This window comes from Anas platyrhynchos, chromosome 3 (genome assembly GCF_047663525.1).
Source record: "Anas platyrhynchos isolate ZD024472 breed Pekin duck chromosome 3, IASCAAS_PekinDuck_T2T, whole genome shotgun sequence".
NCBI lineage: Eukaryota > Metazoa > Chordata > Aves > Anseriformes > Anatidae > Anas > Anas platyrhynchos.
This window is the reverse complement of record NC_092589.1, coordinates 361,222-382,181: the sequence shown is the minus strand read 5'-3', so window position 1 is coordinate 382,181 and position 20,960 is coordinate 361,222. Positions and strand designations below refer to the sequence as shown.

Genomic DNA, 20,960 nt, shown 5'->3' with positions numbered 1-20,960 from the left:
TTTAACTTCTCTCTTACAGCTCGGCGCCAGGACTATCAGTATTTTTTTCAGAACAGCCGACTTGCTGTTCATTTATGCAGTTAGAGATGACTATAGACATCACATGTTTCTGTCACGCGCTATATCTTCATATCATGCTTTACTTCTGAGGCTAGCGAGAGCAACCCTTCCCTCAGCCTCTCCAGGGAACGCTGCTTACACAAGCATTACCCTGCACGCCCCTAGCGCACAGATTCGACCCGTGCCTGCGTTACACGGAGCTGTAACCCAACAGCGAGCCTCTCCCCTGCTCGTCCCTGTTTCAGCTCCACTCCACAGCACGGGACGAGGCCCCGCCATTGTTCCCGTTAACCCCCTCCGCCCGCCCCGGTCCCTCAGCGCAGCGGCCGCCTCGATTTCACGTTGGTAGCCTTGGCCAGTTACTGGAAAAGCATTGTTTTCCAAATCCCACATCTTTCAGAAACAAAACTTTGGGTATGAGGAGCGGACTGGAGCTGATAACTAGTTATCAAATTCAGTCTCTCAAAAAGTATCAGAAGGGTCTTCCTATGCAATTACTTTGAAAGTGTTGTACATCTAAAATGTGCTTGTTGTGTGTTTTCCGTTCAGAAATCGTTGAAAGGATTCCAGTTCGCTAAGCTGTATTTTGAAGTAAAGGAGTATGAACTTGCTAAAAGGTAATACGCGTTGCTGTATTCTGCTATTCTGTTCTCTAAAGTACTTTAGAAAAGCTAAGTGAATATGAAGTAGACTGGAGAAATCAAGATCACTATCATGCTGCTTTACAGTAGCAGTAGATGTGGGTATCAAGTGCTGTTTAAATCTTTATAAAACAGCAACTTAGATAATTAGTTGCGTGATATTGAAAAACTTGCTGTTTGAAATGGCTTTTATTCCATTGTATTATGAAGTAATTACAGTTACAGTTTCTTTCTTTTTTTTTTTTTTTTTTTTTTTTTAGTAAATACCAATACTTGGTGGCAAATAAGTAGCGTCTGTACATGTAAAAATAATGTTGTTCTGTACTTTAAGGTCCAGACCAGGTATCTGGAACCAACCATGACTGCATTTCCTGTATCACATGTTAAATTCCTGCCCCGCTTCCGTGGACACTGGGGGGGGGCGGGGGAGGACAGAGGGACTCGTATTATTGAGGAATATTGATCTTTTTTTTCCTGCTCCATAGGTATATATCTACATACCTCAGTGTGCAAAAGAGAGATCGGAGAGCACACAGATTTCTTGGACAAATTTATGAAGCTGAGGACAACATAGAAAAAGCTTTTGGATGTTACAGGGTAAGTACTCCACCGACCTCCGATGTCCTGCTTTAATCCATTGTAAAGGGACTTTTAAAATCATTCTGTTCTGGACTTTTCTTAAATGCATAGAAGAAAACATGTTTGTGGAAAAAGTGTAATATGTATGCTTTCTGTTGCCAAAGGTGTATATGACATACTGCAGAGGGGATTCTTCATTTGATGTGTTTTGCTTCATCAGTATTTTTTTTTAAGATGATTCTTTTGTGACCTAGACTGGGTCTTTGTGCTAGCTGCTACTAAATTCTTTCCATATCTTACATTGCCCTTTGGATTAGGGAATTTGACAGCAGTGACAGATTCTTAGCAAGGGCTCAGGTGACAGCAGTAACCTAGTTGCTACTGGAAGACTAGACCTAGGGTGTTTTCTAGTTGTTCGTATTTATTGCTTTTTTGGGGAGTTTTGTTTGGGGGGGTGTGAGATGGGGCAGGGCGAACATAATTGACATTTATTTGTATGATTGCCCAATGAAAAATTCACCATCAGAATGCCTTTGTTCAGGTTTTGGGGAGGGAGAGGATGTGCTCAAAAGTTTTGCTGCCAATACATCGCAGCTTGTCGTAGGGTGTGACTTAATTATATATTTCTTCAAAAATGTCTATATGGAGTTAGACTAAAGGTACGTAAGAGTCCAGCTGCCTGCGTATAGCTGGTGGTGGGGGCAGAGTAGCTGGCTTCTGCGTTTTTTCCCTTGGAAATTCTTTCTTTTCTGAATTTTTGCTCTTTTGAGTTGCAGCAGATGTATCTGGGTGCTGTAGACTAGTGATGCATTTAGCAACTGAGGTCTTTCTTAACTCATTCAAAAAGTATTTACTAATAGATCTGTCTAATTTGAATACCTGTGTCTTTTCAATGACTGTTATAATTTTCTTTCCCATTCTGTGTGGATTGCAAGATCAGGTTACCTTTTTTTTTCCTGCCTTTTTTTCCAGTGTGCGTGCATGGGGAAAACTAGCGTTCTGTGGAGTTGAACCCAATGCAGAAAGATCTAGTACTGAAGATAGCGGAGTTACTGTGCAATAATGCCGTCACTGATGAAAGAGCAAAATACTGGGTTGAAAAATCCGCTAAGTTGTTTCCTGGAAGCCCTGCTGTTTACAAATTGAAGGTAAATGCCAATTTCCAACCTCTGTTCTGTGACGTTCAGAAGCTTCTAGCGTCTGACTGGAGGAGCACTTTTCCCGTGTCATCTTCTGTAGAACTTCCTGGCTAAATTATTTTAGAATCTTGAGTATTAAATCTAATGGAATTAATATTCTTTAGATGTAATTCTTCTAGAATTTATTCTATTTTTCTAGATTTCCTATTCTTCTATTTAAAGAAATGTTAATTTCTCTGCCATTTGACACTTCGGTCTAGCTTTCAAGAAAACTGCAACTGCAGGCTTTCGTACACTTGTCAAGGTTTCAGGGTTGACAGTCTTCAAAAATGCAGGAAAATCATGTTAGTAGTCACATCCAAGAAGTTAAGACTAGGTAGGCAGTTCTCTATTTATTGTGTGACTGGCAGGAAGGTATCAGGCCTGAGAACTCAGACTTCCTTGCCCTCTATGCTGCTTGTTTGTTTTCTAAATTTGGATTAAATAGAGCAGAAAGTAAGGAATGCTCTAACTCTCGATTGCTGCGTAAAAGCCTTCAGTCGCACAGTCTGACTTTTGCACAGGTATTAGTTTTGTGTAACACAGCAGCAATGACACTTAGTCTTAAGATGTTTGTTTTAGACAGGCTATTCTGTGGCAGGGTATGCTGCCTTTGAACCAAATGGTTTCACAAGCTGAACATGCCATCCATAAGAGACAAATTCTGATTTTTTTTCCCTATTTTAAATGTTTGAGTGTTTCATTAAGCTTCGTAATAACTGGAAGCTTTTCAGCTTTAATAGTTTAAGTAATGTAGTTTGTGTGGTGGAGGCAAGAGTTGTCTGTTAATGTAGTTGTTGAAAAGGCCCACATGCAAGATGAAATATTAATGTGTTGCCTTCATGTTCAATAGGAGCAGTTGCTGGATTGTAAAGCACCATCGCTAGCGGAACTTCATAAATATGATGTTGGTAAGAGGCGTTACTCTCTGAAACTCAGCATAAACATGACTGTCTGTACCAGAGGTTCTTCTAGAAATACTTCGTATTGCAGTAAGAGACAGATAGCAACACTGAACAGCTAGTATGGCCCTAATCACTCCAAAAGAGGAGTGAATATGTAAGGAGTTTCAATTTATGCTGTAACATGTTGCTGAGAAGCAGTATTGTTATGCTTGGTTCTTAAGAATCTGTCACATACTTCCCTACTTCTATCCTTTCTGTGTTCTCTAGTCTGTTCTGATCCATTTTCATTTGCTGCTGCCTGTTTAGCTCTTTGTGTTTGGACATCGGTAAGCGTCAATGGGAAGGCAGGTCTGTCTTCCTATGTGACCTATGAATATAGGCTCCGAATATGTTTCTAACCACCTAAGAATGAATTCAGCTCTGTAATAATGGCAGTGTCGGACTAATACTGGTTTGGAACAATGGGCAGTAATGTTTGTGTTATCGTCATTTGTGCCAAAGATGTACACTTGGGTCTTCAAGACAGAACAAGGGAGGACCAGGAATGACAAAAAGGAATTTGCATTGGGGCTATATGGGTGCTCACGCTCATTGCTAATGTAGTCGGTTAGGTAGGACTAAATATTCGAGCAAGAGGCGTATCTATTAGTATTTTTAGAGTCGAGTGTGAGGCAGCCTTTATCAGAAATGAAAGTGCTCAGGTTCCCTAAATGGTGGACTGGCTTCTCTTTATTCTAAACTAGATTCTTAACAGAGAAACTGTGACTATTGTACATCAATTCTCATTGTATACAACTAAATTCCTCTTAATTTACTCGGTAGCAATTTGTTAAATTGCAGTTCTGAAGTGTTTCACTCAACGGGAAATAGGAGAGGTCCGGGTCTATTCAGCAGTTAATCACTTTCCTGAAGCCATAACAAAAAGGAAACTTTGGCTACCTCATGTTTCAGTCCGTGCATAGATTGATTCAAACAAGTCATGGAACAAAACTTTGAGCATTTCTCCGTAATTCTTTAGGAGATTACTTTTTCATTTCAATATGTCTTGCTTTATGCTGGTCGCTGTAAACGCTTAAAATACACTTTCGCTGGTTTGGATAAGCAGTCTTTATTTATTTAAGACTATATTTTTAATGTAAAGTGTGTTCTTTTTCTCCACAGATAACACCTTACCATCCCATTTGGGTAAAAGTCAGAGTAATAGCGAACTGCAAGTCGCCCGTCAGAATCTCCAGGTAGGAACTGTAATGGCCTCAGACATTTTGTAATGATCAGTAATGTTACAAAGATTCTCACTTTTGACAGAGAATTCAGAAATTACTAACTATATCACTGTCATCATCCACCTCTTCCCCTAAATTAGTTCACTGACTTGGTAATGACATGCGTAGTGGTTAGATCAGATATTTGCTCTGCTGAAGGGAATTTGAACACAGTGCTATTATTCCAAGAGTTGTGTCTTGTGATGCGGTGTTGGCATGGAGAGAAACACCTGCAAGCACTGCTTTTCCTGACAGCACCTGAAACTATGCTCTTCACTCTGGGCATTCAAGAGCACTTGCCCTCTTGACTTGATCTTCTGTGAAGACCATCCCTTCTGGCTTTACTTTTCTGCTGCTGGTGACTCCCAATAGTTTATCCACCAGCAGGGTTGGGCCACTAACTAAAGAGCTCCCAAACCTGCATTGGTTTTATTCTGTAACAGCTTCTGTGCTTCTGCTAGATTTCCTGCTGGGACTGTCTTTTGCACCATCCAAGATGAAAAGAATTGTGCGTATCTTTTTTCTCACCACTTTCCTAGAGGTGCTTTCCACTAACTGAAGAAACAATACAGCAATCTAGTGTTTAGGGCACTGGACTCTTTTGTCTTACAGATAATAGCATTATCCAAAACTTCTGGAAACAAAATCCTACTTTTAATTGTCTATGCTGTTACTTGAACAGCCATGCAGAGTTGAATTCTGCATTTTGGAAGGCCAAGCAGTCCTGCCGCAAATCCAATTGAATGTAGATGGCCATTAGGATACTTCTAATTAGTCAGCTATTGTGTAACACTATAATTAAAAACAAAACCTAAGCATATCTGCAGAGGAAAGAATTCTAGTTCACTATAAATCGGTAATTTCATGTGTTTCGAAGGCGTTTCAACATTTTTTTTCCTTGGTATAGAGGGAGCGTTCAGCACAGGAGAAATATGCACTGGAACTTGAGAGACGAGAACGTGCTCTAGTTGAGCGAGAAGAATTGCTTCACAGATGTGAAGCAGCTTTCGCTGCAATAAAAGATGCTGATGAAGACGTTTAGGCAGTACTTGGAACTATGAAAAAAGTACAATAACTTACTTAGTGATTCTTATTGCTCCCCATACATTTTAACTTGCTTGTAGTTTCCTTAAGCCATCATATGTTTGCTGGATATAATGCTTATTTCTTTAAAGTGTTTGAAACCCCCAAATGAAAGATTTAGCATAAAAAGTGCCAAACTGTTGTTAGTGAGTTTGGTGTGGTTTCCAGTTCAGAATGGTGCAATGAATTGTGGGATGTGTAGGTACAGATTACTGTTGAAATTTGGGAAAACTAGATTAAAATGAAGCAGTTAACCACTGGGTTAGAGAGGTCAGTAAGACTGGTGCTTCCAGTATTTGCAGGTCTTCGGAACAGACTAGACAAACATTTGGCAGGAATGAAGTGATGCACTTTATTATGATACAGATGGTACCCGATTTGATAATGGAATTGGATGGTTTAGACATCCTGGCACCACCTACAACAGCCCTGTGGTCTGTGAAATTATTGCCAAATCCCTGAAGAACTGTGAAATTATTGTCAAAACCCCAAATATGCAAGCCTTATAAAGCATTGTGTAATGTGGTTTGGAGAAATTGAGAATATTAATTCTTTTTTTTTTCCTCTCAAAACCTTTCATTTATAATTCTGCTGTCCCTGACTGTTTTGAAAGTTTATGGTCAATTTCAAGCCACCTTGCTCCTGTTCCATCCCAAGCTGGGCAAGCTTTTCCTAGGCTTGGTTAACTCTAAAGGTTTGGCCTTTTCAATGGAAGTAATTGAGCACTCCGTTTGGAGCTTATCTGTAGCATTTTCTTTGTTGATGAGATCATTTCTATATTTACCGCTTAAGTCCTTTTTGCAGCATGATAACAGTCTGAGAGTGAGGCTTAAGAAAATGTAGTGGATGGTTGAATTCCTAGTGCAGAAGACAACACTTCTGAACAAAAAGCTATTTTCACATAGAAGATTCTCACGGTTTCTGAGAAATGGAATGTTATTTTCTGAAAACATTTGTTTTATACTCGGCTTCAAAGCCTCAGTGTTGGTTTTTTTTTTCCAGAATCTGCTGGAAAATATTTAATTGTATTTCAAATTTCCAGTGAAGGGGAAAAAAGACATATTCCTTGGTTTCTTTTTCAAGGCACGCAGGTTTTTGACTGTTACAAGTAATTGTCACTTCAATTTTCCTTTGTTGCGGTTTCTTTTGTCTGTTTTTGCTTATATTTTAATGGTATGTACTGGTATTAAATTATATTGTGGACTAATAATAATAACAAATATTAAAAGATTACTATCTTGAGTTTCACAATTATTTTTTTCCAATTCGATGAAATGTAGCACGTATTGGATACATTCCTGGACATTGCAGGACAGGTGTTTAAGTACAGGTGAACTAAAGCGTCTTAACTATCAGCAGTGAATAGTTAGAATATTTGAAAGATTCAAAAACGGGAGAATTGGGCGTATTTGTGGTTAAAATGGATGCTAAAAGAAAAAAGAGCTAAGTGTAAACAAAAGCTTTGACATTTGTTTTCATTCACAATTCTTTCCCACACCTGACTTAACTGAGGAATGTACAAGAGGATCAATGAGAAGATCTAGGTATTTTCTGGAAAAAAAAAAACAAGATCCATAGGCTGTACACCATGGCTCCCATTTTCTTTATATTTCTTCTTAATATGTGGTGTGGATGTTGCTTTCTTCACTACTGGTGGTATGTGCAGATTGGACCATGAAGAATTACAAATTTGATCTTTGAAAGTTTGTCCTGTTTTTTAACACTGAAATGGAACTTAGTTGAGAATTATTTCTAAAAAGACTCTCTTGTTAATCACGTTTTAAAATTTGATATTTCTCTAGCAGCATGAGACAAAAATGAGCCAACTGAGAGAAACCTTGAGAAAAATGACTGATGAAAATAACGAACTGAGGTCATCGCTTAACTCTCTGAGGGAAAATAACGAATTGCTAAAAACCCAGGCAAGATTAATTATTTCCTGTTACTAGCTTTACGAGTTACAGTCAAGTAGTCAAGCAGTACAGTCAAGTTTATAAGTAGCTTTGCAAGTTACAGTCAACAATTTTAAATGTTTGAACAAGTTGTTTGCAAAATTGCTGATTTTGTTTCTTTAAGACAAGAATTGTGTGAATGGTTGTAAATACTTTCTGCTTAGTTTTCTAGTACATGAAATTTAGTCTCTCAGAGCTTTTGCAGTATTAAAGACTTTAGAGTTAGTTATTTTTGAAAGTGTTAATTAAAGGAGTATTTTCTCTGTTCTTAAAGGCACGCTGAGACAGTGGTTCACAAGAATACAACGTTAAAGTTTTCTTCTCACTTGACTTAAATCTGACCTAAGTGCTGACAAGCAAATTGCTGCCTAAACTCTTTTGACCGTTGCTCCTTCAGTGAATTGCAGTTCTGATGCTCTTGAGTATGATTAAAATCATCTGCTTCCTAGTCTCAGTAAAATCTTTCTTTCTCTTTCTCTTTTGTGCAAACTGAAGTATTCATAGAGGACTTACATGATGATCAGGATGCTTGTTGTATCCATAGAGTATGCTACTTATATTTAAATGGCGGTTATAGTTTGCCCCATATTCTTTTCTCACAGTCGCAAGTGATATATGAGCAGTATCAGTAGTTAGAATTCTGAGTGAAGAGAAGAACAGTTGTCTGAAGGTAGATACAAGAAAACTTGTGAAGGTTTTAGAGAGATGTTCGTGTAGTTTGTCTTCAGGAACGTCTGGATACCTTTCACAGAGCTTTTCTGTACAGTTGTAGCAGAGGGACAGAATGACAATTTCACGAAATCTTTATTCTTCCAACAATGCTAGTTACACAGTTAAAATTTAGCCTAAGTAGATTGTATGAAATAAAGCAAAGGAGTGTATTAAATGTATTAAAATGAGGATCATGCACAGATCATTAAATATTTTCTTTCTCCTATGATCCATTTAGTTAGAATTATAAAATAGAGTGATTTTGTATGTGAAAATCTCTTCCCAAGGCTTTCATAAACATTTGTTTAAGCACAAAATAAAGCATGTGCGTATTACTAATGTACTCGTATATTTTAGTCTATTGGTATTGTGGTTTAGAAAATCATAGACTTGAAAACTGAAATAACTGATGTTGTGGATGTGTTACAGTTACGACGGATTTCAAAAGTTTACGACCCCTTAACTATTCTTATGGACTGGATCTCAGACCAACACCTTAGCAAAATAGAAATACAAGAAGAGAGAGAGGGCAGTGAGAAACCTCAGTGTGCTAAAGAAAACTACACTCTAGAAAATTGTATGAAGGTAAAGGCATTTGAATTTGTTTAGGTTGAAATGTTAAGATTCTTTGTATTATTTCTGAGTGTAACAGGTCTGCCTGTTTTACACACGCTTTGAATACATGAATTAAAAGAAAACAGCAGTTAATCCATCAGTATTAATTCCAACAGTGAGATGTAATAGATAATTTTTCATACAGATATTTATACAGATCATTTTTAAGGAAATGTGTAGTGTGCAGTCTGACCTTGAGATTCCACGTGTCTTTCTATTTTAAGTCACTTTTCTCAGCTGATAATTTATCTCGTGTTTTATCTGTAATACTGTATGTAATTCCTTTTTCCTAAGGAGATACACACGTCTAATTTAAAGTATTTTAGTGCTGATACTAGGTATTAAAAGTTCAAGTTATGTCTTATAAAAGATGATACCGTGCTATACTTGTAACGCTTTTTTGGGATACCGAGGCTTGGAAATCAGTGAAGCGTTCAGGAAATCTGCTTTTTCTGTTTGTTTGTTTGTTTAATTATTATTCTATCTAAAATTTGTAGCCCTTGGTATTAGACTTCAGAGCTTGAGCTCACACAATGTCTTTCCACTTTTTGTGTAAACCTGTGTAAAATGTAAATTCAGTATATAATTCTGTTACCTGTACCAGATCTGCCCAGTGAGTATTTGTACATGTAGTCTGTTAAACTCCGGGAATACGTTGATTTTAGTTTGGTTTAGTTTTGCTTAGTTTGCTTTTTACTTGTGGTTAGCTTGTACTGTAAGTTCGTATACTGCACGTAACTTTGCCATTCTGTATTTTTACAGCTTTTGCCTATGGTCACTGGACAGCTCCAGTGGATGCCATTTGTGGATCCTAAACTACATATGTCTGTGATTCAATTTATCTACTGGTCTCTAAGGCAGATAGACACTGGTAGTCAGGTAAATTCCCAAGAGATATTTTGTATTATAAATGAGTATGAAAAGTAGATATTTTCAGGGAGTATATATAAAAGAAACTTTGCTGTCTTTGCAAAGCATAAATGCCTACCACAGATACATAGCAAATGAAAAACTAATTCTCACCAAATTAACTTTCTCACATTCGTTGTAATATTTTGCACCGTGTCTGTAAACATATTTTTGCACACATATGTGATCTTTGTTGCAGTAGTGTGTAGCATCTCAGAAATGGTATTTTCCATATGTGCTTACAAAACTTGTGAACTAGGAAAAGAAATATATTTTTGTTCGCTTTATGCATGAGATTTGTTGAAATTGATGGCAACGTGTGGCAAAGTAGCAAAGGTATTTTGATTTCTTTGTTCTCTACTCAGTGTCTAACTGAATAGAACTAAGCTGGTGGTTCCAGTGCTAATGAGAACGTATTTTAAATGAGCATGCTATTAAGTTTGATTCTGAAGTAATATTTCTGCACCGGTTTTTGAAAAGTCCAATACATCTTACCTGTACAGTATTCTTAAGGGTCATGTTTAGACCTTAGTTCTGTAAATGCTTTTGTAGGACCTAGCTTCAGGCATCTTCACAAAAGAGGGTAGTGTAGTAGGCAGCACTGATTAAAGCTGAGTTTGAACTGACTTTATTCTGGAACCAGAGGCAAATTAAATAATGTCAGCATATCAGGGGCCATGACTACCTTGTTTCTTTGTGAAGTGTGTGTTGACTAGGCCCTGTGCTAATGTTGTTCAACTGCTTGTGGAACGCAAAGTAGTATCCCATGTACAGACTATATTGCAATACACGGTCACGACATCTGCTATTTAATATTTAATCCTTAGGGGAACATACGTACTTAGCAGACAGGATTTTCATGTATTTTAATGTTTACGCTAAATGTGCACGTTGTTTGAAACAGGATGCAAGCATGACAGCAACAATGGAGAGACTTGCAGAAGTTATTCTCAAAGGCGCAGTACAAAAGGGAAGCATGCAAAAATGGACTAAAAAGTCTACACGGAGTAAACCAAAAGCTGCACATTTCTTTAAAAGCTCCTCTATGCCTTTGAGGTTTCTGTCAACTTTAGTTGTGCTTAGAACAGCAAAACGAAGTAAGTTCTGGTTTTTATTATGTCTTTTTTAAATTATCTTTTTCTTTTTCTTTTTTTTTTTTTTTTAAATCTTATTTTCAGGTATGTGCCCGGACAAAAAAACAAATGTACAAAATGCAGCAGTTCAATGATACTGTAGCATCTGTAATGCTTTAGTAGTAAAGGATGTTTTATTTGAATTTTACCACCTGATGAAGCATAATATAGGGAAGCAAGTAGGAACCTTGCTATTATTCATGTCATAATTTGTGTGGTCATTTTAATATGCTTTATTTATGTCAGTGAGATCAACGTATTTTGTGACAAAGGGGAAAAGAGATGTTGGTAATTCTCTCAAGCAATCACCGTAGCAGTGATTTGTTTGTCAAGATCTGCACTGCATATAATGGTACAGCTAATTGCTCCTCAGTAAACTGAAATCAGTAGCAAATTCAGAACAGTTCTAGAATTTCATTGCTTTGTCAAAGTTTAATGTAAAGCTCATACTCTATCTAGCTCTTACCTCTCTGCTGTCTCCCCTTTTCTCCTACCAAGTCTGTCACTGCAAGTGGCTACCCATAAACATTATCAGCATTGAAGAATGCTACCATATGCTGATGCAGTATAGTAATGTATTTTGTTAACAGGCAAAAGCAAACGAGGTCGTACTTGTCTGGAGATATCGCAGTTCTTAGTGACTTTTGCTTCAGTTCATGAGAGTTACTCCACTTGTGCAATTTCCAGGATGCCGTAGTATCTCTTCTCAGCAGCAGTTTCTTTAAAAACAAACAGGGCCTGAAAAGACAAAAAACGTTTTCTTTGAAGTGATGACAAAAATACTGACCTGTGCAGTATTTATACTGGTAGTACTTAGAATAAGTAGGATTTAAACATTCTGGAAGACCACCCTGTCACCATTAATAAACAAATACAGTATTTCAGCTGTTGGAGGGAAGAATCAGTGTATTTTCAATTTCAGTATCATATAGTTTCAGTCAGAATATTTTGGTGAAGCATGATTACCCTGAAATTGAAACTCACATTTCTAGAAATGTTTGATGAAAATGATGCAAATGAATTACAATACAAAAAAAGTACTTATTGCAGAGATTAACTATAAGCAGATGAAAGCTGTTGATCAGAATGAATCAGTTTAGCTTCTCATGGTCGGTTTTTACTGCGAGCCTATAGAACATGGAAAAAAATTACCTGTTAAATTTATGTTGAAACTTACCGTGTATGAATTTTCATCACTGACCACATGTCTAATGATCTAGCGATGACAAAGCAGCACATTCAGTTTAAACATATATATCCTGTTCCCTTCAAGATGCTAATATCCAGCAGATGGCACTGTAATTAAACTTTTGCTATGTGATAAATTTTTCCCTTACTCTTAATTTTCTGTGCTCCAGATGATCAATGCTATTCCAAGATACTGAGGAAGATTTGACATCATGAAATTAAGAAAACTGAATTGATTCACTTAATCTAAATTCTCTGAATAATTTAGTGTTCTCCAAAATGGATGCATATATAACGTGGATGCATATATAACGTGGATGCATATATAACTTAAACTACAGCTTTTTATGGAAAGGAATGTGAATAGTTGCTGTCATGACAGTAATTGCAGTTATTCAGATGAATGAGCCTTTTACTCCTTTATTAGAGGCTTCCCAGATGTTGAAACCAATATAGTCCCAAACTATGCAGCTTGTGATTTCTTTTCTCTCTTAAGGAAGAGATTAGAAAGGTGTTATATTTGCAAATATATTTTGCTCAATTTGTGAGTTGTAACTTGTCTTTTTTTCCACTCACAACAATTTTTGTAAGGAATAAAAATAGGCAGAAGATGCATTTAAACAAATAAGTAAATTAATATTTTCAGCCATTTAATTTTTTTTTTTTTTAATTAGTATATATCTGCAACAGTAGCTCTTAGGATAAATATTCATGTATTTGTGATCATCTAATGGAACTGTGATTACATAATTTTTATTCCCTGTTTTCTGTTATCTTTCAGTGAATTACCTGACTCAGGCATTTCGTTCCCTTTGCGTGGACTTGAAGACAGATGAAGGAAAGATCTTATTTTTGCAATACCGATGTGTGCCTATCATACTAAGCCACTTAACTATATCCAAAAAATGTCTCCTTTTTATTGCACTTAATGCATTAGTTGAGATGGCCATGAACAACGATAAAAGTGAGTAATTGAAAAAAATACATACAAAGTTATGATGAAAGTAGGTGAGGTAAGCATAAATACCAAATCAAAAATAACGTGCTGCTTCTCTATAAATAACCTGATCTAGCATTAGCATTCATTTGTGTCATTTAAATTCATTAGAGATATAAAGTATGTTTCTGAATTGTCCGTCTCTTCTCACTGTCAGCATCCAAGCTTTACATCTTGTCCTGGTTGCTTTCTTAGCGGTGTGATGAGATCCTTAGTGACTGAGTCTTAGTGACTGTTATGAGATCCTTGGTATCTGGCCAGGGGGGCCAAGAGATTAAGAGGAAGACAAAAGAAGCTGAAGGACGGTTGGGAGACAAGACCTGTGGAGAGTGTACAGAGAGTGTTCCATAAACTTGGAATAGTGCCGAGTAAGTACAAAGGGTGAGAGGAAGACTACGAGCCTTCAGCATGAAAGACCCCTAGAGACCCCCAGAGGAGACTGATGCGCATGCTCCAGTAGGAGGAACTGGACCCTGGAACATAATTATAATAATCTATTTTTTTTTAGAAGTAGTAATGAATATGTATTAGTCTAGGTGCATAAAAATCAGCTGCTTGATGTAACTGGTGTGCGTCCTGGTGGAGCAGAGACTCCCGGTGCACCCAGCGCTGTTTGCTTACCTCTATTACTTTATATTCTTTTAATAAGTCCTATTTTTTTATTTAATCCTAATTTGAATCCTGAGCCATTTATAACAATTTGGGGGCTCGTCTGGGATGGTTATAGTTCCTGAATTCTGATTTAATCTAGGAGAGGTGCCCCACCATTTGGTGGCTCCTGTTTGAGTCAGATCGGGACTAATGCCATCCTGAACCTGAATAAAGGTAAGCAAAGAATTTGATTTTTTTTGAGCTCCCTTGTTGCCGGCTGTTTTTTGCCCGTAATTCTGCGCGCGAAGATCCGGACGAAGACGACAGAGTCGTTTGGATACCGTTCGGTTGGATTCCGGTGCCCGGAATCGAACCGGATGAAGACGACAGTCGTTTGGATACCGTCTGGTTCGATCCCAGACGAAGACAGCAGAGACGCTGGTGGATACCGTCCGATTGGAGTCTGGACGAAGACGACTGATTCGTAAGATACCGTCCGGTTGGGTAAGGGTACGGTTGCCAGTTTTTGTGTGTGAGAGTGTAACTGAGACTTCTAAAGTCAGCGTGGAGGTCTTTTTGTTTTCTCACTGGTTCTAATCTCCTGTCGGGGGGGCTGGACTGGTGAGAAGAGGGATACGTGGGTGGGTGATAGGTCCTAAACCCCCTGCAAGACACTCTCACTGGGCAACCAAGGGCTGTGGGAATTGCCACTAGTAAAATTCCCGGATGGGTCAGATAAAATCGAAGACCGAGGACCAGAAAGGGAGAAAATTACCAGATATATGACCAAAAGGTCCAATATGAATAATGATTAGAAATTGGAACAATAAGGGCCCCAGAAAATTAAAGAGTAAATTAAAAATGATCCAGTATTTTATGACAGAATGACCAAAAGAACCCTTAAGACCCCCTGTATTTTGATCCACGGAGGACGGGGTCTGTCAGGCTTTGAACACTAATAGTAGAATACCCGTGGATCCAGAAAAGAGCAAGCTGAAACATTGGAATTAGAAATTAGAGAGCAATTGATTAAGAATGAATATGTGCTACTGTGCTGTGCTGCGCTTATACCACCAGATAACAGGAGCCTCTCGGACCCCGAGAACCAGATCAAAAACAACCTCATGGTTCAGACTTTAACCAAGGGGTCTAAGATAAGGAGGAGTGTTCACAAAGGGACAGGTTATGTGTGTGTATAGGAATGTTTATGTATATGTAACTTTTTACTAAAGCAACGTTAGGCCTGCACGACTTTGGGGGGGACTACCCGCCCCGTGCTGCACGGCACTGAGTAAACATACCTACTTTACAATCCTACTGATTGTGGAGTCAGCTTTCTGAGAGTCATTTTGGTGAGCCAGGCAGGAGACACTCTGCTCGGCTGCGGGATCGGCTGCAGCGTGGACGCCCCTAGGTGCACCCTGAGCGTTTTTGCTCGGAGGGGACTCCACTCTCAGCTGCTCACCGCAGGAGCAAAGAAACTCCTGAAACTGCAGACAAACGGTATGTTTTCGGCTGCTGGAGGGATACTAACTGGAGTGTTAATAATTGTATGTGTTTTTATGTATGTATTTTGTGTTGAAAGTATTTGTGTAAATGTAAGGGTTTGAAACAAAGTGTTACAAGTCACTTCACGAAGAACACAGTCAGAGACAATACTTGTTTGGTTGGTTATCATTCTAAATTATATTCCTGTGGTATGAATGAGATGTGCTGGAGGCCTCCGTGTGCGATGGTGCTGTGTGAGTGAGACGCAGCGTTGCTGCAAAGCGAGTGCAGAGTTCCGATCCGTTGTTCCGTACTCTCCGCAAGGGGAGTGGGCAGAGACGAACGAAGTGCTTGACAGACTGAAAAGAAGTGCTGTTTTATCCAAGTTTTGAGTGGTGGTGCCTAATATATGGGCCCGGTGTATCTTGTGTATCTTGTGTATCCTATTTTTGCTCTTAAATGTTTTGACTGTGACAAGAAAAAGGCAGGAGCATGACATGACATGCTTCCTGCAACATATGAGGCCCGCACAGGGCGAGACCTGGACTCGCTGAGACCTGAACAGGCCGAGACCAGAGCAGTGCTGGGAGACCCGAGACACTACGGAGGGACTACCGCTGGACGGAGAGAGCCCTGAGAGACGCTGCAGAGCCACGGACGGCTCTGAGAGACACAGAATAGACCTGACAGAAGCTGCAAAACGCGGGGAAATTGAAGTAATTGCGGAACATCCGAGATCGAGTTGCTACGGGAGACCAGAGGCGTCAGTGGACACCGGTAGCTGACCCTCAGCGTGTAGCGAGTCAGCACAGAGCAGAGGGGCGGACATCAGGACCCTGCAGCCTGTCTGACATAACCATGGAGGCAGCGGCAGCAGCGGCTGTGCTGCTTCACTCTGGCATTCTTTTTATAAAAGGTTTATCTTGCAATGCAAAAAAGACTATTCGTCCCCAGATCGGTGTTATAACTATTGCTAATGACGACTTAGCTCTATTGCAGGGCGGGAGTGCAGAGACGCAGATCACACTGCCAAATGACCACCGGCAGGCTCTTTCACAAACCTAAGGTTGCAGCTGGCACTGCCTGCAGCCGTATAGCAGACGTTCCACTCTCTTTCCTAACTAGTAATCATGTGTCTCATCCATTTGTGGTGAATGGTCAGTGGCAAAAAGAAAAGGAGGATGCCACTGACACTAACAGCATGGGTAATAGGAGTAGTATAAGTGACACAGGTGATGGTGCGGGGTGCTGGGTGCTCTGCCTGCTGCTCGCCTTCGCCTGACTGTGCACTGCTGCCAACGGTGCTAGAGTAAAATGTGAAGACTGTCTGGATGGCACTGATGAGAGTGCTTGTGTGAAGAAGATATGTGAAAAAGATGTGTGCTGAATCTGATTTTTTGTGCAACAGTGGTCAGTGTGTGCTAAACAGATGGCAGTGTGATGGGGATCCGGATTGTGAAGATGGGTCTGACAAAAGTGCTGAGCTGTGTCATATGAGAACAGTGTCATGGAAATGTGATGGTGAAAGAGACTGTGACAGTGGAGAGGATGAAGAGAATTGTGGCAATGTGACTTGTAGTGCAGCAGAGTTCACATGCAGTAGTGGACAATGTATTTCCAAAAGCTTTGTCTGCAATGGTCAAGGTGACTGCTCCGACCACTCGGATGAATCTTTGGAGCAGTGTGGCCGCCAGCCTGCACCTCCGGTGAAGTGTTCTGTGAGTGAGGTGCAGTGCGGCTCAGGTGAATGTATCCACAAGAAGTGGTGATGTGACAGAGATCCTGATTGCAAGGATGGAAGTGATGAAATTAACTGCCCTTCTTGGACCTGTGGACCAGACCAGTTCAGATGTGAAGATGGGAACTGTGTCCATGGGAGTAGGCAGTGCAATGGTGTGAGAGACTGTCTGGATGGCACTGATGAAGCAAACTGTAACAATGTTATTCAATGCTCTGGACCTGGCAAATTCAAGTGCAGAAGTGGAGAATGCATAGATATCAATAAAGTGTGTAACCAGCAGAGAGACTGCAAGGACTGGAGTGATAAGCCCCTGAAGGAATGCAACATAAATGAATGTGACTGTCCAGCTGGGAAACTGTGGAGTTAGTGATGAATGCCAAAACCCTGGTATCTGTAGTCAAATCTGTATCAACCTGAAAGGCTATCAGATGAATCCTGCTACAGGAACCTGGAAAGGGCCATACGGCAAAGCAAATTAGATAACTGTTATTTAACTTGTCAGAAGATAAAAAAGAAAGTGTTTCAACAAGCAGCCACGGGAGGGAAGAATCACTGAACCCTCGGTGTGAGGGACTGTACCTTGTTTTACTGACTACTGAAACAGCTGTGAGAACCGCAGAAAGGGACCCATGCATCCAGAATAAAAGGACCAGTAACTACTGAAACTTGGAGGGTTGAGTCTGCTCCTGGGAAACTGAAACTCAAGCTAAGGAAGAACTAATATTCTGGCAACGAGGCTCTGCATGAATTAAGGATGCCAAATAAAGGGGACAAGCTTGAAGTGAGGAAAGGGAGAAGGCAAGACCAGGGCAGGACCCTCCACTGCAGTGTGTATGGTCTCACGAGGGAGGCAACCCCTATGGGTATTGACTGCCGAGTGAGAGGGCCTCGACTGGACTTCTCCCACACTAAGGTTAGGTTGTCCTGAGAAAATAACATAAGAACCTTTATTTTAACCTATATAAATTTGTGATTCGTTTTCCAGGAGCTGGATCACCCTGACAGGCCGAACGGTAACACAAGCCTGAATCAACCCTGAAGGTGTTTGCCTATTATGATCCAGATACGTGGGCAGAAGACAGATCCTGGGACTATAGGACCCCAGTATATATACTTAATAGAATAATTAGGTTATTAGCTGTAATAGAAATAGTTATAAATGATGAGAACTGCTTTGTATCAAAATTGCCTAGCTTTGGATTATTTACTAGCACAAGAAGGAGAAGTCTGTGGAAAATTTAGCTTTAGTAATTGCTGTTTAAAGATTGATAAAAAGGGTGTTTCTTCCTAGTAGCTGATAGAATGTTATGTTCTGGTTTAGGATGAGAAGAATGTTAATAATATGCTGATGTTTCAATTGTTTTTAATTGTTACAGAGCAGTGCTTACACCAAGCCAAGGACCAAGCCAAATTCAGCTTCTCACTGTCCTGCCAGCAGGCAGGCTGGGAGGAGGGCCGGACTGCTCGGGGTTAGGTTGGGCATCGGACAGCAGGTGGTGAGCAATTGCATTGTGCAACACTTGTTTCGTATACATTATTACTAGTAGTAATATTATCATCATTATTATTGTTATTATTATTATTATTTTCTTGTTATCTCAACTCACAGGCTTCACTTTCCCATTTCTCTCTCCCATCCCAGAGAAGGAGAGGGGGGGAGGTGAGCGAGCAAACACAAACCTGGAAGGATATGGAATGGGATTTATTTTCATGGCTGCCTGGTGGACCATGGGTTAAAAGAGTGTTATTTTTATTGTTATGTGGTGTAATGACGTTATTATTTGTACCTTGTATGATACCTTGTTTTACATTATCAATACACCGGGTGATAAATAGTACATTGGTAATAACTTCATTAAAAAAGGAAGGGAATATGTCAATTATGATGCTTAAGGATTGGACCCTCCAAGAACAAACTGATGAAATCCAATTATTAATAACAGAAGAGACACGAATTGGGGATAGTAAAAAGAAGATAAGGGATTGTGAGGAATGTTTTAACAATTCCAATTCGTGTCCATAAATTCGTGTCCATAAAGAACAATTCTGTTTGAATCCTGTCTGCCTCTGGGCCCTGCACTGGCAATTTAATTCTTGAACCACAGATGCAGTGTATCCCAGTCTCCCCCTCATTCCAGTCAATTTATCACGTCTTCAGAAAACACTCCCTAAATTTATGAACCTGTTTGCTTTTGTTATTCCGGACTTCTATTTCTAACAGTTACAGCCTTTTTTTCCTGTCTTCTTCGAGATTAACTTAACACTGCTATAGATGTGTCTGTGAATGGCTGGGGAAGAAAGTTTTAATTACTTGTGAAGCGTCAAATAAGAAAGCTGTTTGTGTTTGATGTCTGGGAGTTTCAGAACAACTGATAACAACTAGTGACCGTTATGGGATACTATGAGGATCCTTGGTATCTGGCCAGGGGGGCCAAGAGATTAAGAGGAAGAAAAAAGAAGCTGAAGGACGGTTGGGAGACAAGACCTGTGGAGAGTGTACAGAGAGTGTTCCATAAACTTGGAATAGTGCCGAGTAAGTACAAAGGGTGAGAGGAAGACTACAAGCCTTCAGCATGAAAGACCCCTAGAGACTCCCAGAGGAGACTGATGCGCATGCTCCAGTAGGAGGGACTGGACCCTGGAACATAATTATAATAATCTATTTTTTTTTAGAAGTAGTAATGAATATGTATTAGTCTAGGTGCATAAAAATCAGCTGCTTGATGTAACTGGTGTGCATCCTGGTGGAGCAGAGACTCCCGGTGCACCCAGCGCTGTTTGCTTACCTCTATTCCTTTATATTATTTTAATAAATCCTATTTTTTTATTTAATCCTAATTTGAATCCTGAGACATGTATAACACTGAGGTCCTATTGCTGAGGTCCTATTGCTGAGGTCACAATGCTGAGATCACAATGCTGAGGTCCTATGGCTGAGGTCCTATTGCTGAGGTCCTATTGCTGAGGTCACAATGCTGAGGTCCTATTGCTGAGGTCCTATTGCTGAGGTCCTATTGCTGAGGTCCTATTGCTGATGTCACAACGCTGAGGTCCTATTGCTGAGGTCCTATTGCTGAGGTCCTATTGCTGAGATCACAATGCTGAGGTCCTATTGCTGAGGTCACGATGCTGAGGTCACGATGCTGAGGTCACGATGCTGAGGTCCTATTGCTGAGGTCCTATTGCTGAGGTCCTATTGCTGAGGTCCTATTGCTGAGGTCCTATTGCTGAGGTCCTATTGCTGAGGTCCTATTGCTGAGGTCCTATTGCTGAGGTCCTATTGCTGAGGTCCTATTGCTGAGGTCCTATTGCTGAGGTCCTATTGCTGAGGTCCTATTGCTGAGGTCCTATTGCTGAGGTCCTATTGCTGAGGTCCTATTGCTGAGGTCCTATTGCTGAGGTCCTATTGCTGAGGTCCTATTGCTGAGGTCCTATTGCTGAGGTCCTATTGCTGAGGTCCTATTGCTGAGGTCCTATTGCTGAGGTCCTATTGCTGAGGTCCTATTGCTGAGGTCCTATTGCTGAGGTCCTATTGCTGAGGTCCTATTGCTGAGGTCCTATTGCTGAGGTCCTATTGCTGAGGTCCTATTGCTGAGGTCCTATTGCTGAGGTCCTATTGCTGAGGTCCTATTGCTGAGGTCCTATTGCTGAGGTCCTATTGCTGAGGTCCTATTGCTGAGGTCCTATTGCTGAGGTCCTATTGCTGAGGTCCTATTGCTGAGGTCCTATTGCTGAGGTCCTATTGCTGAGGTCCTATTGCTGAGGTCCTATTGCTGAGGTCCTATTGCTGAGGTCCTATTGCTGAGGTCCTATTGCTGAGGTCCTATTGCTGAGGTCCTATTGCTGAGGTCCTATTGCTGAGGTCCTATTGCTGAGGTCCTATTGCTGAGGTCCTATTGCTGAGGTCCTATTGCTGAGGTCCTATTG

The 20,960-nt window shown here is 40.1% G+C and overlaps 1 protein-coding gene across 1 annotated transcript; it reads left to right on the top strand.

The window, feature by feature from the left end:
• The first annotated feature begins 503 nt into the window (after positions 1 to 503).
• Positions 504 to 19,836, top strand: LOC113841748 (uncharacterized). The gene is made up of 9 exons (XM_072035172.1): positions 504 to 677; positions 1,187 to 1,298; positions 2,276 to 2,428; positions 3,312 to 3,369; positions 4,525 to 4,598; positions 7,511 to 7,630; positions 8,801 to 8,956; positions 9,749 to 10,992; positions 12,998 to 19,836. The coding sequence occupies exons 3-8, from the start codon at positions 2,297 to 2,299 to the stop codon at positions 9,911 to 9,913; spliced, it is 705 nt and encodes a 234-aa protein (XP_071891273.1). The 5' UTR covers positions 504 to 677; positions 1,187 to 1,298; positions 2,276 to 2,296; the 3' UTR covers positions 9,914 to 10,992; positions 12,998 to 19,836.
• The last annotated feature ends 1,124 nt before the right edge of the window (positions 19,837 to 20,960 follow it).

Excerpts from the sequence above, each read along its gene's own strand:
- LOC113841748 (XM_072035172.1), top strand. The coding sequence starts at position 2,297 with ATGCAGAAAGATCTAGTACTGAAGATAGCGGAGTTACTGTGCAATAAT. Across the intron at positions 2,429-3,311 it reads CTGCTGTTTACAAATTGAAG|GAGCAGTTGCTGGATTGTAA; the intron begins GTAAATGCCAAT and ends CATGTTCAATAG. Across the intron at positions 3,370-4,524 it reads ACTTCATAAATATGATGTTG|ATAACACCTTACCATCCCAT; the intron begins GTAAGAGGCGTT and ends TTTTCTCCACAG.